At 46.8% G+C, this 21,792-nt stretch overlaps 2 protein-coding genes and 1 long non-coding RNA gene across 6 annotated transcripts in view; 1 reads left to right on the top strand and 2 right to left on the bottom strand.

Moving 5' to 3' along the window:
• Nucleotides 1-133: 133 nt before the first annotated feature.
• On the bottom strand, nucleotides 134-8,226 carry LOC135805097 (MICOS complex subunit Mic60-like). The gene is made up of 8 exons (XM_065319092.1): nucleotides 8,037-8,226; nucleotides 7,893-7,933; nucleotides 7,284-7,331; nucleotides 5,985-6,174; nucleotides 4,432-5,341; nucleotides 3,630-3,883; nucleotides 2,838-3,044; nucleotides 134-1,577 (listed from the first exon to the last, which is right to left on the bottom strand). The coding sequence occupies exons 1-8, from the start codon at nucleotides 8,094-8,096 to the stop codon at nucleotides 906-908; spliced, it is 2,382 nt and encodes a 793-aa protein (XP_065175164.1). The 5' UTR covers nucleotides 8,097-8,226; the 3' UTR covers nucleotides 134-905.
• Nucleotides 8,227-8,780: 554 nt separating this feature from the next.
• On the bottom strand, nucleotides 8,781-10,615 carry LOC135807078 (uncharacterized). Its single transcript, XR_010551441.1, has 2 exons — nucleotides 10,290-10,615; nucleotides 8,781-9,705 (listed from the first exon to the last, which is right to left on the bottom strand). It is a non-coding gene; the product is annotated as an uncharacterized LOC135807078 (long non-coding RNA).
• A 131-nt stretch (nucleotides 10,616-10,746) lies between these two features.
• Nucleotides 10,747-21,792, top strand: part of LOC135805096 (mucin-5AC-like) — a 31,611-nt gene continuing 20,565 nt past the window's right edge. For all 4 annotated transcript variants that reach the window (XR_010551118.1, XR_010551117.1, XM_065319091.1 and 1 more), the window contains exons 1-6: nucleotides 10,747-10,951; nucleotides 13,804-13,837; nucleotides 15,367-15,416; nucleotides 17,087-17,155; nucleotides 19,803-20,278; nucleotides 21,305-21,792. The exon at nucleotides 21,305-21,792 is cut by the window's right edge and continues 7 nt beyond it. Coding sequence is in view for 2 of the 4 variants with exons in the window: in XM_065319091.1 (XP_065175163.1) it covers nucleotides 10,898-10,951; nucleotides 13,804-13,837; nucleotides 15,367-15,416; nucleotides 17,087-17,155; nucleotides 19,803-20,278; nucleotides 21,305-21,792 (1,171 nt within the window). In the remaining 2 variants the exon portion in view is untranslated. The remainder of the gene's footprint in view (nucleotides 10,952-13,803; nucleotides 13,838-15,366; nucleotides 15,417-17,086; nucleotides 17,156-19,802; nucleotides 20,279-21,304) is intronic.

Raw genomic sequence — 21,792 nt, 5'->3', positions numbered from 1 at the left:
CAAAGGCCGAAACACTTCTTGAAAAAGCCCTCTGATGCAAGTGCCTGTACCTGGGAGTAGCACAATACTCCCTGGTCTGTACCATGGTGTGCGGCTAGCCAACTTGCCCAAGTATCAAACGCGCACAGAAACATCATCTCAACGCATCACCGTCTTCTCTAGTACTGTGTAAATTGTGTGATAACTATTTTATGTCACGCTCCCTCATGAGCATCAGTGCAGTGGCGACTGTGCCTAAATGCAAGGAGACTATTGTGAAGTACAACTATAGTTCATAATGTGTACTTTAAAGTATAATGAAGAGCTTGCAAAAATGCAAGAACATGAATATTGTGATATCCAGAACATGGCGGCGGTTACGACAGCAATAGCAGCAGCAACAAAATCAGCCAAATGTGAAATACGGGAGAATTTTTTTACTAAAAGAAGAAGCGATAATTATGATTTATACATATACATGTACAAGTATGTACAGTGTCCGCATTGCCTACGAATTCAGTGGAAACTGAGCTCAGAAAAAAGAGAGACATGATGTGTGGCCATGCACAAGTGACAACAGTCAACAGTATCATCATCGCTTATCATGCCATCAAGAACAGCTCTGACTGGCATCTTAAAGTAACACGTTAGTTTGACTTACACATACCTCAATACTTGTTGAAAGGCACACTCGTGGCGAATTCCAACTCAACAAAACTAAACTAAACAACAGATCTCGCTAAATTAGATCAGTATTCAAAAAAATATTCAAAAAATCAAATACATGCAGCACATCATGATTATGACACGTAAGACGTATGTACAGCAGCAGGAGAAGCTACAGAAATGGTAGTTATGCGGTATCAGTAATACACGAATGGCAAGCGGTCATAGGTATGGACACGCCTCGTCAGTCATGCAACGTCTCAGTCCTCACGTTGCGATGCTGCGTCAGCAGATGGACTTTGGTGCACGAGATCGGAGTTCAGGCGAAGCAGGGCGCACGACCCAACGACCTGCGCAGCCTGCTGCGTACTGAGGAAGAGGCGCGCATCATTGAGCCAGCTCTGAGCCAGCACACGGGCCTGACCGCCGAGCTGGTTAACCAGTCGGACAGCGTCGTCCAGCTTGTTATCTTGCAGGCACTCTTCAGCTAACTGAAGGACCTGGTCGGTGTCGAGTTGCGATGAATCCACTGCCTTGTCGACGGCTGTTGGGTTGCTGCTTGGCCAATACAGGTAGGAGAACATGCCTGCAACTGTGTAGGTCAAAATGCCGGCATTGCCATCAGTCTTCTCTTCCACGAATGCCACCCGAGAACAGGCGTTCTTCACGGTACCGAAGCGTGTCTTCAGTGTCGCCTTTGACTGCACGCCCTTGCGTAGCGCTTCCTCGGGTATGCTGGCCAGGGCGGTTTCAATCAGAGCATCATCGCCGGCAGCACCACGCAGGCGCTCGACTACAGCTCGCAACGGCTGGCGATCGCTAGCAGCATGGTCGACTGCCACCAGCAACGCACTGCTGGCCTTGCACAGGTCCACATCACGCATGCCCTGCTGGATGTGCGACACTGCATCACTGGCAGCAGCTTCGAGACCCTGCAAGCAAATAGTCACCCACACGTGATCAGTCACTGGTTTGAGGGAAAGATGCAAGCGGGAAGTCTGAAGAAAAAAATTGACTGTCACGACCAGGATACAAACGTGATTATTCAAATATTACACATACACTGTAGAAGATGAAAGACCATTCGGAAATACCGTATTTTCCAGAGTATAGTGCGCACCTTTGTATAACGCGCACCCACCCCCCCCCCCCCCATCTTCAGTCGCGGTGCGGTGCATGTACTTCATTGAAGTACATGCATTTCATATTCGGAGCATAGTGCGCACCTGCGATTTAGGGCCTAAAATAGCACATCTAAAGTGCGCACTATACTCCGGAAAATACGGTAGTTGCAACACAGAGTTTCATACTCATGTGCAATCACCAGGACAATGAGTTACATTTTGGTGGTATTTTCTTTATTTACAATCAAGCATCGCTGTGCACATCATTCATATCCAGTTATTCTTTGTTCTGAGGTACAGCCGGGTATCGGTTATTTCGCTCATCCAAAAACCATTGATCGCGCGAACCAATTGCCTCATGCATGGTACGATATCAGCTGAATATACCACACTATTCTCACTTTTCCAAACTCTCTGCGGAAATGCGCACGCAAAACACACCAGGTTTCACGATGCACCAGCATGCTCTTCAAATAGCAGGTGGTCAGCTAAGGCAAAAATCAAAGAAGGGCGATGTGGTGTGTGTGTGTGTGGGGGGGGGGGGGGGTGGGGGGGCTGCACGCTGATCTACTACATGACTGTTTTGCAATCACTCTACATGTGCATGTACTAGTATACCACGAGAAACCTTTGAACCTGTCAACCAATACATGAACACCTGTTCAGCTTGACAAGACTGGACTGCTCTTCATCGGGATCTATAGCTCCCCAACTGATGCAAACCATAAAGCGCTAGAACAATATCCACTCTAGCGCAGTATCCTATTTCGTTCAGTTCAATTGGCCGCATGCGACTGTACTAAAGTGCAGAAACAAGACTCAATGAATGTAGGTTCTGGCTGCTATTATGAGAAAAGGTAGCCTGAGGAGCACCAACACGACGATTCAACACCATCCCTCCCTACAACAGTTCTAGTGCTACGTGAACTCGGAATTCGAAAAGCCACATGTTGCTTATCCGACCCTCATGGTAACTAAAGACAAGTAGGACAACGCCACGGTCCCTGTTCTCCTGCCCAAATGCACAGAACTCATCAGGTAGATGACAGACACACCACTGTAACTTACCTTCATGCTGCCTGCAAGCCGGTGATAGGTCTGCTGGTATTCATCAGTTTGATCCTTGAGGGCATTCTCGACGAGAGTCCTGTACTTCTGACCGATCTCGTTGGCCTGCCGCTCCAGCGCCTGCCGAAGGTGGTCTGTATGCGCAGCAGCTTGGCGTTGCAGTTGCCTGGTCACCTCGCTCTCGATATCAACCTTGAGTTGCACCTCCTGCACACAACCACACAGACACGCAAGAAGAAAGAGAGTCTGAGATAAACACGTGTTCAACACAAGCCAACCACCAAGCCGGAACTTGATAATGAGTGAGATAACACGAAGCAAAGCTTGGCTAGCACAAGCAGCAATATCGTATCACAAGCTTCTCAACACGGGTAGCGTAGCATCCCGCCAGTCTCTCTTCCCAAGCGGCCAGCTTCATTGCTGTCTGCAATACCACATGATCTGCGATAGCATACCACGGTGTAGGAACGTTTTGCAAGTGCACGTCACACCTTTTTTTATACCTATAAAAAGTCAAGGTAGAGAGTCGAGCCCAAGAGTACGGTCACAGCATGCATGCATGTACACGTGACTTGACTTGGACTCATGTTGTACAGCAGTGTAGAGAGATCTCTCACCAGTACCAACACTGTGATCACACCACCGAAAGGGATCGAAGAGCCTGGGCACTCTGGCGATACTTGGCGGAAGACACATTCCCCAAAATTGATGGACCAAAGACTGTTAATTTTTATTGTTCGCCCAGTGTGATGCGTACACTCGCACCACACCTCGCACACACAAATGTCATACCTGCTGCTGCAGATCCTCTTGATGCTCCCGCGCAAGCTGCTCACGCAGATGGTCAAGTTTCAACTGAGCCACCTGCATATCCTCTTGGCGCTGTTGTAGCAGCAGTGAGGAGACAGCTTCGGCGTCCTGCTGCTGGCCACTGGCCAGGCTATCTTGCATGGACTCAACACGCTGCTGAGCAAATGATAGCAGTGACTGGATGTCGGAGTTGAATACTGACTGTGCAGCCGACAATGCATCGCCAGCTGACATTTCTAAACCGCAGCAGCAGCAGCAACAAGAGCAGCAGCAGCAGCAGGATTAGGCACAGCACACGTAAACAATGTACTTCTAAACATGCCGGGGAAGGGGGTGCACAGCAGGGTGCAGGCATACTGCCAGCTCGGCCACACGTTTTACCAAGTGGAATCAGAATCTGCCAATGAGTCACGCACACCTGAAACCAAGAGAACATTCTCCTGAAGTAGATCTGCTATGCTCTCGGCAGGTTCAAGCCGAAATTCTCCATTTGTGTTTATCCTTGACAAGCTGAAGGTTGAACCCTTGACACACTTTACAAGCCTTGCAGTCTTAAAGTGTGTTTATTATGGAGTGGTGAATATCCCGCCACAGCAATTTGAGTCAATAGAGAAATTTCTTGAGCAGATTGGGAGTTAATCTTCGTTCGAGTCTACTAAGCCGCATTAACCATTTTTCAACCTATACATGCCCACTGAAGAGTATGCATAAACAGGACACTTCCCTCTCATAGAAAACAAGTACAGTCTGTATATAGAGAGCAGCTTGCCAGTGCAACACTTACCACTAGATGAATAGCGTATATCATTTAGTCGCTCCATCTCCTTATTGTAGAATTCACACTGCTGTGCCATGCGGTCACCAAACTGCATCATGACACTTTGATCAGCACGGCACATGGCCACTTCCTCGGCGGTATCGTGCAACTGCTTGAGAGCTTGGTTGGCAACGTCAGCCAGCGCAGATGCATTCTTCCCATCGTCACCTTTCCAGGCCACGCGGCAGAACGAATCAAAGTCTGACACGGCACCATCGACCGTAGTGGAGCAGTGATCCACCTGCAGCTGGGCGGCCTGAACAGATGCAATTGCATCCCGCACTTCAGCCTCCGCTGTCGCGGCTTCAGCATCGCGGTGGGCTGCACGCAACTCTATCACTTTGTATACGGACAGAGAATGTTCACGAATTGCCTTGGCGAGCGAGTACATTGCTTTGCTGGCATCACCAACGGAGGACAGGATCTCCTGGAGAGATGTGTCCAAGCTGCGTGTCACAGACTGAGCTGCGTCCTTCTCTTGTTGAGCAAGTTCCTGCAGAGCCTGCGCACGGCCAGCCTCCTCAGCACGTATCCGCTCCTCAGCTTCCTTGACAGACTGTTCAAGAAGCTGATGTGCCTCCTGTTCGATTCGTTGCCTCTGGCCCTCGTGTTCGGCTTCCAAACGGGCAGCTTCCTGTACACGGCGCTCTTCTTCTAGCACAGCAATGCGCAGGGCCTCCTCGAGTTCATCCTGCTCTTTAATACGCTGTGCAAGTAGAGCACTGTCCTCTATTTCACTGCTGCTGCTGCTGCTAGGGCCATCTCCAGTGCCAGCATTCACAGGATTCTGCGATGCACTGTCAGACCCAGCGGCGCTAAGGCTACCAGCACTTCCTGCTGCAGACGATGCACTGCCCGACAAAGCACCAGCTGGCTTCTACGGTTAAGTACAAGAATACACACATATATACACACACACACATATACATACACACACACACACACACACACACACACACACACACACACAGACACGCACACACAAACACACACACACAGGTCACATAAAATGATGATAAAAAGAATATATCGAAACTCAACCATAAAATAGAGACGTTTTTAAAAATAATACTAGAAATGCCCGACATTTGGTCAGACAGGTTAGCATTTACAGTAGCTACCCAATGAAGTACCGTAAAGTACCGTTGATCCGCCCCCTCTCTAATTCCCGCCTCCTGTCGATTTTCTACCTGTGAAGCGATCTCGTCGTATACAACGAAATACGATGTTGAACCGACGCTTGTACTGCTGTACACAATATGTGCCAATCCAGGATGAAAATGTGCACAATTTAGCACATCGAGCCTGATCCTCCAAGTTGTTGTACATCGTACTGCACTTGACAGCCTTGATCTAATTCCCGCCCCCTGCCGAAAAACCAGCTGGGAAGCGACATGGCGTGGGGGGGGGGGGGGGCAGATCAACGGTACTTTACGGTACAACTACCTGTACACACATAAGTGCTTAGAATATAGCTCAAACTATGGGTTTTTTTTCCTTTGTGTTACTGGTAACCCTACCTTGGGCGCTGCATTGCTGCGAGAAATTTCCTTCTTCGAACGGTCTTTCAATGCTGTACTGAATAAGGATTTGCTGCCCGGAACTGTGTCTTCACACCATTTCCGAAACTTTGGCGACCACTTTGCCAAGCAGAGGACCCCCAGCAGACTCGCAGCGGAAGTAGCAGAAATCAGACCCACGGCCGCAGACCTGTTAGAAACGACATACGCAAAGCAGACCACAAGCAAGCACGCATCAGCGCAGTCAAGTAGCTTCAAAACGTGGATGCAAGAGCATTTACTTAAATCCACAAACCTTGCTATCTTTACCAAAATCGAATAGACAATGTTACTGCCAGGACATGTAAGAAGCAGTTGATGAATGATAAAAATGCAAAGATGTGTGTGCGATGTGAAGACTTGTGGATGCTCATTGTGGATGCCAGGGGCGTCGGAAGGTTATTCGACATTGGTGCGGCCATGAAGAGGTAGGGGATTCCCCGGGAATATTTTTTGGAAAATTGGGCCCGAATAGCTCGTGTTCTTTTGCTTCAAATAAAGCCGCACCTGCCGCACCGGTTCCGACGCACCTGCATGATACACTACGTACGCAATATCTTAGGCAGGAAATCCCAGGTGTGCACTACACTTTGATTACTACAGTCCTGTTCAATGAAATCCAGTCGCGACACTCAAGTTTGCGCCTTGCACCATGTCTACAGTCCATTCAGAAAAAAATGAACTTCTAGCTTTTGGCCATAAATGGGTCAAACGTTGAGTTTTTTTAGAATTTTTTTCTGCAATCCCATATGGAATCCTCTTCCAATTATGTTTCTGAAGTTTTTTTGTCCAAAAAGCAAGCCATAGCAAGAATAGGATTTCGGCCAGGTTTTGCCCCAAAAGCACTGAATTGGGAAAAACCATCAAAATCCAGGCCGTTTGACCCCGCCTGCAACAGTGCATTCTGCGGTTCGAACCCCAGTTCAGGCACCCTTTTTGGACCCTTTTTCAAATTTCAAAGTTCGCAGCACTGCACTGTGTACGATGAAATCACGAAAAATCGCCAAATACGGGAGCTCGCCAGAGCCAGGACCCATTTTTTTATGAATGGACTGTAAGCCCAGTGTTCGCAGGTCTAGGGCTGCGCAACGCCCGGCGCGTACATGAGTGCATCGATTGGATTTCATTGAGCAGCACTGTAGTATGAGAATGTATTTGCCCAATGCATCTTGTATGTTCCAAAATATGATGTGTGTGTGTGTGGGTGCACGACACACTGACAAATACAGTATAGCTGGAGTAGTCTGCACACGTACGTACCGAGAATACCGGAGTTCACTATCTCCAGATGGTCCGTAATTAGGTTGGCTGTGCATCGACACAACAAATGCATGAACCACAAAATAAGCGGAAAGCTTCAGCAGCCAGACCACTTGACGGCGTTCATTCACATTCTGACAGTGAATAGAAGAAGGTTAATGAAGTTTCCCGTACCACAAGAGAGACTTCAACTTCATCAGTTCGCAGTAGAGAGGTTAAGCTGCGCACGTTGATTTTTCACGTGATGCACAATTTCATGTCAAATGGGTCGAAATTTGGCGTAATACGCCAAATTTCAACGTGAGATGCAGCTCTCCCGAGTTGTTTTCCAACACACGAGCCAAATAACGCGAGCGGACCTTTTGCGTCACGTCAACACAACGTGCAGCCTAACCTCTCTCTATTATACAGTATCCACGTGCTTTCCAAATGCAAGCACACGATCCAATATCATTAACTGCACATTAGGCCTACTGCACACTATGTACTTGCAAGCACACAGTAACTGAAGTTTAAAGATCTTGTGAATAATTATGGATCAACTGCCAGCACCCTCAATATCATCATTATCAAATACCAGGGTTCGTAGTTTCTATCACTATGTCGTACCCTGACTGTCTTCGACATGCTTGAAATCGTCCCGGTCCGGCCTGCACGAAGTCAATAGGGAGAACGAGAAGTGCAGATGTACATAGAACAAACGTTTACGTTTTTCAAACCCAGAGAAGGGGATCAAGATACTAAAGTACGTACAGGATGCTGACCGCTCCTGCACAGCCGGGCAGTGGACAGGAGGCGAGGCGAACGAAACATACAGAATTCTTCTTAGACTCTGGTACACTATTATTACAAGGCTAACATGTTGTTCTCCCCATCGAAAACAATCTCGTCTCAAGCAACCCCAATTCTTTCCAGCTGAAAATAATTCAGTGCATTGAAAATTTGAAGATGTGCGAAGGCTGGCTGTAGCTGTACAGTCCGTGCGCCAGATTCAAAAAAGTCGTCTAAAAGTTGACTTTTCATTTTCCGCACTGGGCAGTTTGCGGGTACTTTTTGAGTCGCATTCTCAATGGTGGACAATTTTGGAAAATGGTTTTGTGTCTATGGCTCGTTTGTTTTGGCATTTCGCTACCTGTGTGGTGAGCCTAAAAATTGCGCTTAGCCGTGGCAACGTAATGGTGTATTCCGTTTTTCAGCCAGATGACTTGTTTCGCTGTGGTCCGGCATCTTCCTAGATTCTCAGCCGTCGTCGAATTTGAGTATTTTCGAAACATTTTTTAGGGTGCAGGCGTGGGGCAAGGCTTTCACTCCCAGCCAATGGCACCATTTGGCATAACTCAGCCCTATGAACACGTCACCAGGCCCTCGTTAGTGTCCAGCCCATATTTCCAAAAATGGACTAGACTTGAAAGTTACTTGAGTGTACAGACAGTACTATGCATTATCCACGTAATGACAGTATGCAATAACTTTCGCAAGCTACACGACAAGGACTCGCTGCAGAATAACATAATGATATTCACACCATATGCCATTGTGGTGCACCGTGATACCAATGACAGTATATTTATCGGTGATCAATTGCCTACTGGGTCGCTCCGTTGCCGAGAACGTCAACTTTGCGGACTGTGGAATGACCCGCGACACCGCCAACCACCCCTGACACAAAGCCAAATGCTAAAAGAGCTGACTGATACGGTACCTAGCAAGTTAAGTGGATAATGCTTATCTTCAACAAAACCAGGACATAAAACAGTGCTATGATAAACTACCTCCAGTCACCGGAAACAAATACAGTGCATTACGCATATGGATAGAGATTGCACTAGTACATGTATAATTGTATACCAATCTTAGAGTAAGAAAACAAGTTATCGGGTCTATACCATCAGAGTTGGCAGCTATATGTATTGGATTCTCCTGGTGTGCAGAATGATGCTGGTGGCGTGGTTCATATCCACTGTTGGCTTGCTGTCGGCAATGCCTTCACTATCTCACGTCTAAGGCATTTTATAGTCTGCATGACTTGGATCACAACGCCATAGTTATCCACACGAGAATGGTAATAAATCCAGATCACTAAGGCCTTCTTCATTGCAGTTGGCGCAATACGTTCACGGGATCGCGTCTCCGACCTCCAAATTGTAATTATAGCTGGCTAGTCTGTTGTTTATTGGCAGACAAGAATTGCGATTCTTCTTCGAAAGAGGCAGTTTAGCAATGTCTGTCCATGACATATTCCGCATTGCTGTGTGTGGAAGGAAAGGTGCAACAACATTAGATTGCTGCTGGCCATAGACATCAAACTGCAACATCTGGGCTTCAGCTGTCACAGGTCCATTGACAGAGAGACTGCCGCATATTGCACATACTGCAAACTATTGACTTCATGCCATCGCCTCATGGATCAGAAGTCACCACACTGAAAGAAGAACAGCAGAGGAAAACAGAACTGATGCAGTTAATTGATGCAGTTAATTGGCAGCAACAAATTTACTCCTTCATTTCATTCGACGAATTTGAGTCGTGCAATGCAAGAAAATTAATAAGTCAGAGAGAAGGATCTAGGAGAGGGCATGCACCAGTGCTGTTGTGCCTATTATAATTAGATGCTCAGAATTTCACCACAATAATGCACATAATACTGACATATTTACACTATGCAACCTAGTAGTCAACAAATTCAGAAAAAAAATCTAGTACTTCAGCTGGTGAAATATCCCACCTCTATCCCCTAAGCTCAAGTGTCCCTGTAAAATTGATAAAGGATTGGTAGATGCTCACTTGGAGTGGTGTTTGAAAAGTAACACAACAGGTCATGACGATTTAGAGCATGCTCAATTGTCTCTTCTCACAAAATCACAATATTGCCTGTGCGTGGTTTATTTCGGGTGCAATTGTGGGGCACATAGGTATCACTCTAATTTCTCGTGCATTCGAAAGATAAAGCTTTGGTCTATCACCCCACAAAGCGGCTTTAGTGTCCGCGATGGGTAAATGCCTTACCTGGTGTGAAATTGGTGACCATATTCCTCGTTTCAGCAATTACAAAAATGAGACATTCGTCCTTGGTGGCTGCTCACGAACTGCAAGCTCCAAAATAATTTTCCAGGGTACGGCCATAGGTGTCTACATCACTCCGAGCCATCTCTCCAGTGTAGGAAAGGTCTCCTGACGAGACTAGAAGGGCTCTAAGCAGCAAATTTCATTGAAATATTCACCATTCGGAGATAGGCGAAATCAACAGAAAACAAGCCCGCAGGTGCGGCGCCTTGGAGGCTACGATTCCCGCGAGAAAATGAAAATCGGTCTCTCAAGGGCCTTGGCGCACGGACTGTGTACACCATGTACACACTACACAGCCTCACACTCACAGGTACATGTGACGTCGACTCGTGAGCTTGACGCCTTCCCGGCGGCGCGGCAGATATAAACAGACATTCAAAGCACACTCATCCAACAAACAGGAAAGGCAGCAGACACCTGCAGTCTTGTTGCCATTTAGCCAGGCAGTAGTTTTCTCATTGGCACACATGTCAGCCAGAAGTCAAATTTAATTTCTTGCGAATCAGCAGAAGGAGCTTCAGTCAGTTTCTAGTATCAATTCATCTGAGATGGATGGATATCGGGGCAGGCCATCGCGGCGACTACCACCAAAGAGCTATCAGGTGACTGGAGTGAAAATTGGAAAATACTTTGTTCTTTCGTCTCAAATTATAATTTTGATTGATGAGTTGACGGAAATGGGATTTCTCCGTATATGCACAGTTGCTGGGTCGAACTGTTCATACAGTCAATGTTCAGGAGAAAGGGGAGTTGGCTGTGCATGTGCAGCACTTTTTTCTCTCTTTTTTGTTGTTGAAATTATAATTACATGACTGTATAGGCCAGGAAAAGCTTTCTGTAGGTCTGGTATACAATGTGTGTTCATCTTTACTACCGTAATAACGCACATATAAGCACATGCGCTTATAAGTGAAGTTTTGCTACGAATCCAATTTTCAAAAATGAATTTTTTTCACCTAAACGCGCATGCGCGGTCAGAGTTCGTTTGCCAGATCTTTGTGTTTGATTAGGTCTTGTAGTGTCAGTTTCATGATTCCTGTATGCTGTTTGCAGACTTTTATCCGTGATTGTGTCAAAATGATAATTTTGGTAGTAAAAAAAAGAAGTAAATTATCGTATCCGTTCCCGAAGGGAACTCACGACGGCCGCTAACACCCGATAAACCCTAGCGGCAGATGCAGCGCCTAACGGTGGGGGTGAGTGGGCAAGTCTCACAACCACTGGCACAAGTGCCGAAAACGACCCCATTAGCTGCATCCATTGGTAGTGCTTCGCCTATAAACGCATGCGCTTATAAGTGAGAAGTGCGCTTATATCCGAATACAGGCACATGCGCCTATATGTGCATTACTACGGCTACATAGCAACCCGGAGGCTTGAGGTCCCTTGACAATACGCCCCGGCTCCCTTGATGTTGACGATTTTCCCTGGACGCAATACTTTTTGGCAAACGTATACTGGTTATGGTTTGCGACGCATTCATGTTCGCTATTTTATCGAACAGAGCATGATGCAAATATTAACCAGCGTGAAGTCAAACTTCAACAGTGGGTATAAATGTATGTGGCCAAAGTGCTCCGCGAACATTTGCCATCCGAAACTCTCTGGTTACGGGAAATTGTGAAAAACTTAGTGACGCAAGCATTGGGCAGTGTGCGATATCCAAATGCATCGTTGGCGCAGCTATTTTCCACTGAAATAAAGTAAAAAATAGGATTAAAATGTATGTTATTATGTTATTTCTATATTAAACTTAGAACCTTCCAAGTTGGAAGGCTGTTGGAGTGCGCATCCAAGGTGTGCTAGAGCTGTTAGCCAGTTAGTTGTAGAACATCAGTACCATCGGTCAGTGTCGTGCAATGTTATCGCATGAGCTGATTGTTTAGTAACTGGTGGTGTTAGTGGACATTATAGTGTAACTTGTAGTTTCTCGGTCCTTTTTTTCTTTACTATAAATTAAAATGTATCATTTTTCAAACCCATAAATATAAGACTAGTTACTTTGGTGCTACTCACTTGTTTCCGTAGCAACAGATATTAGATTGAACAGGTGTTAGTGACCTGTCTACTTTCTACATCATCACAATGTGAACATCATTAGCAGGTGATACACGGTAGCATGCATCACACTCGCACTAGTGGCTGTGAATGCTCGTGCTTACTGGGCGGTACTCCTGCAAGCTCAGCTATGTTTTTTTGTTTTTCTGTTTTTTTGTCATTTCCGGACATTTTTTCTGAAGTTTGTAAGGGGCTGACTCCGCTGAGCCAGTATTAATGTTAATGCTATTTTATTTTGGTCCATAGTTTTCCACTGCATGGCCAGTTTAGTGTTGCACTCAAGGTACAGTGGAGATTGGATATAACGACCTTGGGTATAACGATAAATCGAGTTTAGCAACACAATTCAGTTGCCCAAGTCGTTTAGCAAGTCCTTTCTGTACATTATAGATCGGGTATAACGACCTCGAAAATAACGACAGATCGAATTTACTGACACTTTGTTGGCGCCCGAAGACCTGAAAAACAGTGAAAATACATCGGATATAACGACTTTCCTCTTGTATCAGGCAGGCTGGCATGTCTGGAACATGGTATTATTATGGCTGTGCCACGTGCCCGGACCTCCGGGTCACTCATGTGTGCTTTACATGGCACGTTGTAGCCGCAGTGCAGCGGTGCGGGATGACTTTACCTTGAACAATGCATGCAAGACACATGACTGTACAATCATACACATCTGTTATCCACATGTACATAATCATGTACATGTACAATCATGTATATCTACAATACATTTCTGTCATTTTGATATACATATTGCATACTATTGCATACTAAATGTGAAGATCGGGTTCAGTGACAGATCGAATATAGCGACATTTTGCTTTCTCCCGAAAGAGTGTCGTTATATCCAATCTCCACTGTAGTAGCAGGGGCGTAGCACCCGCTACGACTGGTACGACCATGGCCGTACCACTTTCGAAAAGTGTGGTCCGTCCGGAACGTGCAAAATCGTAATAAAAAAATCAGGATCCATCGATGCATATGCATATGCGCATCAGACTTTGACCTTTTTCTAGACTCGTACTCGTCTATCTGCCATGCACCTGCAGTCGTACTGAGTACTGTACTCGACTTCACTGCACAGCACAGTCAGTGTGCCAGAAGTTCCCAGAACGCAGGATTTTGTGTCTTTTTTGCAAAATTTTCCCGGGGGAGGTCCCCCCGACCACCCCCCCCCCCGTCCAACACGGCCTTCGGCCGCGCCGACCTTCGGCCGCGCCGACCTTCGGTCGTACCACTTCCAAAACCCCTCCTACGCCCCAGAGTAGGGTACTGATACTGTGGGGGGGGGGGGGGGGGGGGGTAAGTGTGTGTGCAGTACTAGCTGCAGGTTGTGGCATGTGACTTTTGGGACAATGTGTATGTACTTTGCTCTTGTGTGCTTCCACAGGAGGAGGTGGTCGTCAGTGACGATGACATTCGCGGTGAGAAATCTGTGCATGCAATTCTTTTGATAATGTGTGCATGCTATAATTATAAAAGGGGTTCTCTAGCAACATTCGGCCCTGTACATATTGTACATTCTACAATATCTACCTTCACTGACGAGAGTTTTGTACTCGAAAACAGCTGTATGAAGGAATTCAGTACCAGCGGATGTGTCTCTTTGCTGGTGGTGTGCTGTGGCAACGTGTCGAGGTCGGCTGGAGAGCGCAATTATGGTGTGGTGGTTGGCGACAAATGTGTGCATGTACCGGTAAATGGCTAGCCCTGTATGAGTCATAGTTGGATCACTCTCGGTACCAGTACATCGGGCTGTCTTGATGTCTGTGGCTCTTAGTACCATGGTGGTCAGGCTCTCCGATTAATTATTTCTATCTCGAAGCACCCTACATTAAATACCATGCCATGCCAGTCATTTTACCTCGAATATACAGTACTGAACTTCACTCAGGGGCGTCACACACACACACACACACACGGTACAATCAGTAGTATGACCATGGTCGTACAGTGGAGATTGGATATAACGACCTTGGGTATAACGACAAATCGAGTTTAGCGACACAATTCTGTTGCCCAAGTCGTTTAGCAAGTCCTTTCTGTACCTTATAGATCGGGTATAACGACCTCAAAAATAACGACAGATCGAATTTACTGACACTTTGTTGGTGCCCGAAGACCTGAAAAACAGTGAAAATACATCGGATATAACGACTTTCCTCTTGTATCAGGCAGACTGGCGCGTGGCATGTCTGGAGCATGGTACATGGCTGTGCCACGTGCCCGGACCTCCAGGTCACTGTGTGCTTTATATTGCACGTTGTAGCCGCAGTGCAGGCGGTGTAGGGTGACTTTACCGCCCTTGAACAATGCATGCAAGACATATGTACATACATATCTGTTATCCACATGTACATGTACATGTATATCTACAATACATTTCTGTCATTTTGATATACATATTGCATACTAAATGTGAAGATCGGGTTTAGTGACAGATCGAATATAGCGACATTTTGCTTTCTCCCGAATGAGTGTCGTTACATCCAATCTCCACTGTACCACTTTTAGCCTAGGATAGTCCAACCAGAACGCCTGTAGAGCGCTAAAACGTGCCCTGTTGGCATAAAATCCGATTTCCCCCCGGGGAACCCTGAACCCCCGGTCGTACCATTCCCCACTGCCCCGTGACACCCCTGTTCACTGTACCAGCATTTCCATCGGTGTTGATAGTGGTCGCCTTGCTGCTGTTGCCATAGCCAAACTTCCTCTTGCTATTTGCTGTATGTCCTGGTTGTTTGCTATCAGTGGTTGGATTGCTAGTGATAATGGCGATGTTTTATGCATTCTAGATAAGCTATTCCACCAGAATCTACCATTACCTGTGTGTGCGTGTTGTGAAATACTTTTTATCAGTTTGAAAAGGAGATATGGTTGAAGGAAAGATTGACTGTCACCACCAGCACTCGAGCCAATTTTTGACTTTGTACCTGTTTTTTTTTTTTTTTAGCTGACCCGTACGACTTTCAGGATGAGGATCAGGAGCACGCTCAGCTGCAAGTAGGTTTCTTGTGCTCTGTGGCAGCAGTCACATGCGTGCGTGTCCTTTACTTTAAAGTTTTTTCTTTGGAAAAGGTGCTGCGGCGCTACTTTTAAGAGCACTGTTGCACTGTCCCTATGCACTGTCCCTAAAGCGAATTTTCTTGTCACAGAGTGTAGGCTGGCAATTGATCTTTTCTCGAAAAGACTGACATTTTGCGGAGTAATGCTGTATGCATACTAACGTTACGGTATAGCTTAGTCAGGCGGATGGCATTGTGCAACTCCTGTTGCTCTTCACAGTGCAGTGCTGCTAGCGAAGAGGCTCAGCGCTCTATGTGTTTGGCATGTTCAGCAGTCACTACTCAGGCATGTATTGTTTCCTGAGCTTGGTCGCCAGATGCTGGTAGGTTTCTCATAAATATTGGCAGTCTTACGACGACCCAGGAGATGTTGAGTGAATAAATAATAATAAATAAAATTCGTTGAGCACACTCTTCTGCTGATCTTGGTGACACAAATACATTGTGGTGTCTACCTCTTATTAGGTAGGGCATGTTTAGCCAACCACATCCACCCTCCACACTGGACTCTTGCCTGACCGCATCCACCCTCAACACTGGACTCTTGCCTGACCGCATCCACCCTCCACACTGGACTCTTGCCTGACCGCATCCACCCTCCACACTGGACTCTTGCCTGACCGCATCCACCCTCCACACTGGACTCTTGCCTGACCGCATCCACCCTCCACACTGGACTCTTGCCTGACCGCATCCACCCGCCACACTGGACTCTTGCCTGACCGCATCCACCCTCCACACTGGACTCTTGCCTGACCCACCGCTTTTGCACATCACCACCAAAGCAGGCGAAGGACAACTGGACAAGTCTGTTTCACTACTGATGCTACAGTGCTGCTCAATGAAATCCAGTCGAGTCACTCAAGTGCGCGCCGGGCATTTGCACAGCCCTAGACCTGCGAAGACTGGGCTGTGAACTGGTGCATGGCGCAAACTTGACTCACGGGACCGGATTTCATTGAGCAGCTGAGCACTGTAGTATTGCCTGTCCATCCAGACAGCTGTTTTTTCTGCTTGACAGAGTGGAAGAGAAACTAATATACATGTACAGTTGTGGCAAGTGAAATCCGACACTTGGCATAAGGGACTGCACCATGAAGTCTGCAGCCCCTGCAGCCCTGCTTACGTACAGTTCATTTGTTTCATACAACTTCATCTGTCTGATGACAAAACTCGTACTCATCACAGTCGAGGTTTAAAAGGTGCTGGCAAAAATGAATGGGGATTGGATACCAATACTCCGTATGTGTACCATGTTTTTGAACTGTGTGTATCTACGCTGTGACCTTTCGATCTGTTTGGGATGCATACGGCTCTATACTATAGTATAAATTAGGTGCAGTGCATTACATCATGGGTGTCCATTTGTGGCGCTGTCCCCTATGGCAATTGTCGGATTTCACTTGCCACAACTGTACTAGTAATATTATGTGATTACCGAGTCCGACACAAGTTCTTCTCAAAACTGGAAGTCTATCTTGTTCGGAAATTTCTAGCTCTAACTCGTTGCTGTTGTTGTTGCTGTTGCTGTTATTGTCGTTGCTGCTGCTGTTGTTCTTGTTCTTGTTGTTGCTGTTGTTCTTGTCCATGCCTCTTCTCTAACTACAGAGAGCTATGGATATCAGTCGCAAGACGTATTCCGACAGTCAGAATGATGACGAAGAGTCTCAACTTCAGGTGAGAGTGTGAATGTGCTGTTCAGTGTAGCGATGCAATGTAATACTATAAATCAGCGAGTTAGTTGGAGGAAAACATATCCAAGCACTTTTGAAACAACGGACCTACATACTTACCGGTAATTCTAGTTCACACCAATGTTGACAGGTGCCAGCAGGTAATAGGGAGGTTCCGGAGTACGATTTTTCGTGCCAAAATCCGTAGAGGCTCTACGGATTTTTTATACGTCGTTTTCGAGCAGTGAAATGTTCCGGAGTACGGAACTTATGTGTTTGCCGTCATTGCCTAGGTTACGATCGCAAACACGTCACATTCCCGCGCTATGCCTTTATACTTTGAAAATTTGTACCGAAATCAAAACTTCCCGTGGAAAATCGATGTTTCTCGTGCCAAATTTGTACGCGAAAAATCTTTCTGCACCCGATGACGCAAAATCTCCATACGAAACATGGTTCGTATGAAAGCCAGTCCACACGGATTCTCCGTGCCGAAAAATCGTATGAAGCACCCCTGAAAAAAATCCGTAGCGCCCATACGGATTTTGGCACGGAAAATCGTACCCCGGAACCTCTCTATTCAGTAACTACGACATGGCTAGCCCATAGCTGTATTACTGGTATATTCTGTTATGGTTGTCCTCCCTTGTGCAACACGATAGGCCTACGCCCGGCCAGATTGGGACCGACGTGAGCTCGGAAAGGCCCATTTGCACTGCGTAACGTGCCGCATAGGAGTGCTCTCATCACGAGCATCCGTGGCAAATCTGCGGCATTACAAACACGATGCACAGACACTGGATGCTGGAACTGCATACATAGCCACACCAGCATGTACGGCAACAGCACTCAGCACAATACGTAACAGTCAACCTTGCCAATAACAACTCCCTACTAAGTCTGAAGATTGTGTCGTTATTCGCCATGTGTTGTTATACCTGAGGTTGTTATTCACCAGGTGCTGTTATGCCTGAGGTTGTTATTCACCAGGTGCTGTTATGCCTGAGGTTGTTATTCACCAGGTGCTGTTATGCCTGAGGTTGTTATTCACCAGGTGCTGTTATGCCTGAGGTTGTTATTCACCAGGTGCTGTTATACCTGAGGTTGTTATTCACCAGGTGCTGTTATACCTGAGGTTGTTATTCACCAGGTGCTGTTATACCTGAGGTTGTTATTGACCAGGTGCTGTTATACCTGAGGTTGTTATTCACCAGGTGCTGTTATACCTGAGGTTGTTATTCACCAGGTGCTGTTATACCTGAGGTTGTTATTCACCAGGTGCTGTTATACCTGAGGTTGTTATTCACCAGGTGCTGTTATACCTGAGGTTGTTATTCACCAGGTGCTGTTATACCTGAGGTTGTTATTCACCAGGTGCTGTTATACCTGAGGTTGTTATTCACCAGGTGCTGTTATACCTGAGGTTGTTATTCACCAGGTGCTGTTATACCTGAGGTTGTTATTCACCAGGTGTTGTTATGCCTGAGGTTGTTATTCACCAGGTGTTGTTATACCTGAGGTTGTTATTGACCAGGTGCTGTTATACCTGAGGTTGTTATTCACCAGGGGTTGTTATGCCTGAGGTTGTTATTCACCAGGTGTTGTTATACCTGAGGTTGTTATTCACCAGGTGTTGTTATACCTGAGGTTGTTATTCACCAGGTGCTGTTATACCTGAGGTTGTTATTGACCAGGTGCTGTTATACCTGAGGTTGTTATTCACCAGGTGCTGTTATGCCTGAGGTTGTTATTCACCAGGTGTTGTTATACCTGAGGTTGTTATTCACCAGGTGCTGTTATACCTGAGGTTGTTATTGACCAGGTGCTGTTATACCTGAGGTTGTTATTCACCAGGGGTTGTTATGCCTGAGGTTGTTATTCACCAGGTGTTGTTATACCTGAGGTTGTTATTCACCAGGTGTTGTTATACCTGAGGTTGTTATTCACCAGGTGTTGTTATGCCTGAGGTTGTTATTCACCAGGTGTTGTTATGCCTGAGGTTGTTATTCACCAGGTGTTGTTATACTTGAGGTTGTTATTCACCAGGTGTTGTTATACCTGAGGTTGTTATTCACCAGGTGTTGTTATACCTGAGGTTGTTATTCACCAGGTGTTGTTATGCCTGAGGTTGTTATTCACCAGGTGTTGTTATACCTGAGGTTGTTATTCACCAGGTGCCGTTATGCCTGAGGTTGTTATTCACCAGGTGTTGTTATACCTGAGGTTGTTATTCACCAGGTGCTGTTATGCCTGAGGTTGTTATTCACCAGGTGCTGTTATGCCTGAGGTTGTTATTCGCCAGGTGCTGTTATGCCTGAGGTTGTTATTCACCAGGTGCTGGTATACCTGAGGTTGTTATTGACCAGGTGTTGTTATGCCTGAGGTTGTTATTCACCAGGTGCTGGTATACCTGAGGTTGTTATTCACCAGGTTAACTGTATACTTGTATCTACAAAATATGCTCAGCATAGCTGTGTCTGTGTGTGTATCTGTGTGTCTGTGTGTCTGAGTCTGTCTGTCTGTCCGCCTGTCTGTGCAGTTGAAAAACATGCCTGCAGTCAGTTGTCCGTAAATCTAACCCTGCTTCTCTTCTTCTCTACTCTGCTGCACACTTCACTGACTTTTTCCCCTCCCACTGGTAACCGTCACAGCAAGCACTGGAGATGAGCAAGCGAGATACAATCGTGAATGCGGCCGAGTCCAGACTTCCGCACAATTCCTCAACGTTATCCACTGGGTGGATGGGGAAATCGCCGACAGGAGCAGATGCGCCTCAGGCCAAAGTACCTGCCGCGAAAGTGTTACGTCGGCAGAAGCTTCAGCGAAGCGCTGCTGCATTGTCCAGCACATCAGGTAATTGCAGACAAGACACTGCTAGAAACCATAAGCCACCGGTTTTGGGTGTCGTATCACCAGTAGTTGCTGCTGCTGCTGTACCAGGTATTGTACCAACGTTAAGCGTTTCTGATGACGATGATGATGAGCAGGAGGAGGTGGCGAGGGCGGAGGTAAGCAGAGGCGAGAGCACTGCCCACTCCTCAAGCTCCTCACCCATCGGTGATTTCCGCTCCCAGGTTGCTGCGCACTCTGGTGCATACCAACTACCAAGAAAAGTTGCTTTAGTGCGGTGAGTTGCTGTTGCTTGTTACATTACGGGTGCCTAGTGGAAGGTTGGCACTTGCCTTCCAGTTTGTACATTCGTTTTTAGTCAGTCAAGTGTCAGTCAGTTGGCAGGACATGCAAGCCCCTAATGTTCGGAGCAGCAACCTTCTGGTGCATGTACCACCTTTACCCGGTAGAACTCACTTGAAAGTGTGAGTTTACGGTGAACTGTAGTACTCGATTTACTCTTGCATTGTATAAGAGCCAAGCCAGTACAGTACAGTCAGACCTCGCTTATCCGGTCCTCTTTTATCCGGATCCCCCGACATCCGGAAGAAATTGGCTGGTTACAGATTTACAGCATACGTGATGCATCCAACATAACCGGTGTTCGGTTATCCGGTTCCCTCACCTATCCGGATTTTTTGTGGAAAACAGATGTGTGCGGGTGATAAGCGATGTCTGACTGTATACTGAATGTACCATGTAGTAGCCCCGTGATGGGCATACGTGATGCATCCAACATAACCGGTGTTCGGTTATCCGGTTCCCTCACCTATCCGGATTTTTTGTGGAAAACAGATGTGTGCGGGTGATAAGCGATGTCTAACTGTATACTGAATGTACCATGTAGTAGCCCCGTGATGGGTCGTTGTATAGTGAGTCTCGGTGACATCAAGTACATGTACTTCGAATTCCAACTACATGTACCAATTCATGTGCCATGGTAAAATTTATAGTTAGTTATGGAAATCTCCCAGAAATTGTGTTGAAATGTGTGTGTGGGGGGGGGGGGGGGAGGGCAGTCTTACTTTAGCAGTGTAATGCTTGTGTAACTCTCACCAGCCAACTATTCAGATGCTAACTGTCAAATTAATTACATCAAGTCTTCTCCAACCATTGCCGCCCATGTGGTAAATAAATGCATGCAGGAATTCGGTGTGAGCTGAGCGTTGAGTACATTGTAATCCATGTGTGGTGGAAATGTGTGGTTGTTTGGCACCTAGCTCGATGTGTGGGGTTGCTCTGTACCTTGCTCTGTGCCTGGCAGTGGACGGACGCCGCTGAAGCGTCCTGCATCTGGTCTGCCTGCAACTTCTCCCGCAACGCTGGAAGCAGATTCCGACGAGTTAACACCACGGATTCTACCGGACAGTGATGATGGCACTGACAGCACAGTAAGCGGTCAACTTACACCGCATGTCAGCTCACCATTACAGCAGAGGGATTTGTCGCCATTCGAGCCGGACAATTCCGACAGTATGGTTCGGCCACCAGTGAAAACGCTCGCCCTCTCCACAGAGAACTTGACCACTTCGATCTCGCCGCCGCGCCTACCTGTGAATAGCGCAAGCAGCTCCAGCGTCCCGGGGAAAAGTCAGCGGCAGAGAAAGAAGACCTCGCGTAACACCACGGGCCAGTCTACTGGTCGCAATGGTGGAGAGGGTACTACTCAGTGCTTTGTCAAGTGTATTCCACGCCATCTTTATACTCAGCCGGCTGAATGTGCAGAGAAGCAGCCTACTTGGCTGCTCAACT

This window comes from Sycon ciliatum, chromosome 1 (genome assembly GCF_964019385.1).
Source record: "Sycon ciliatum chromosome 1, ocSycCili1.1, whole genome shotgun sequence".
In the NCBI taxonomy this organism is placed as follows: domain Eukaryota; kingdom Metazoa; phylum Porifera; class Calcarea; order Leucosolenida; family Sycettidae; genus Sycon; species Sycon ciliatum.
This window is presented reverse-complemented; position numbering and strand designations above follow the sequence as displayed.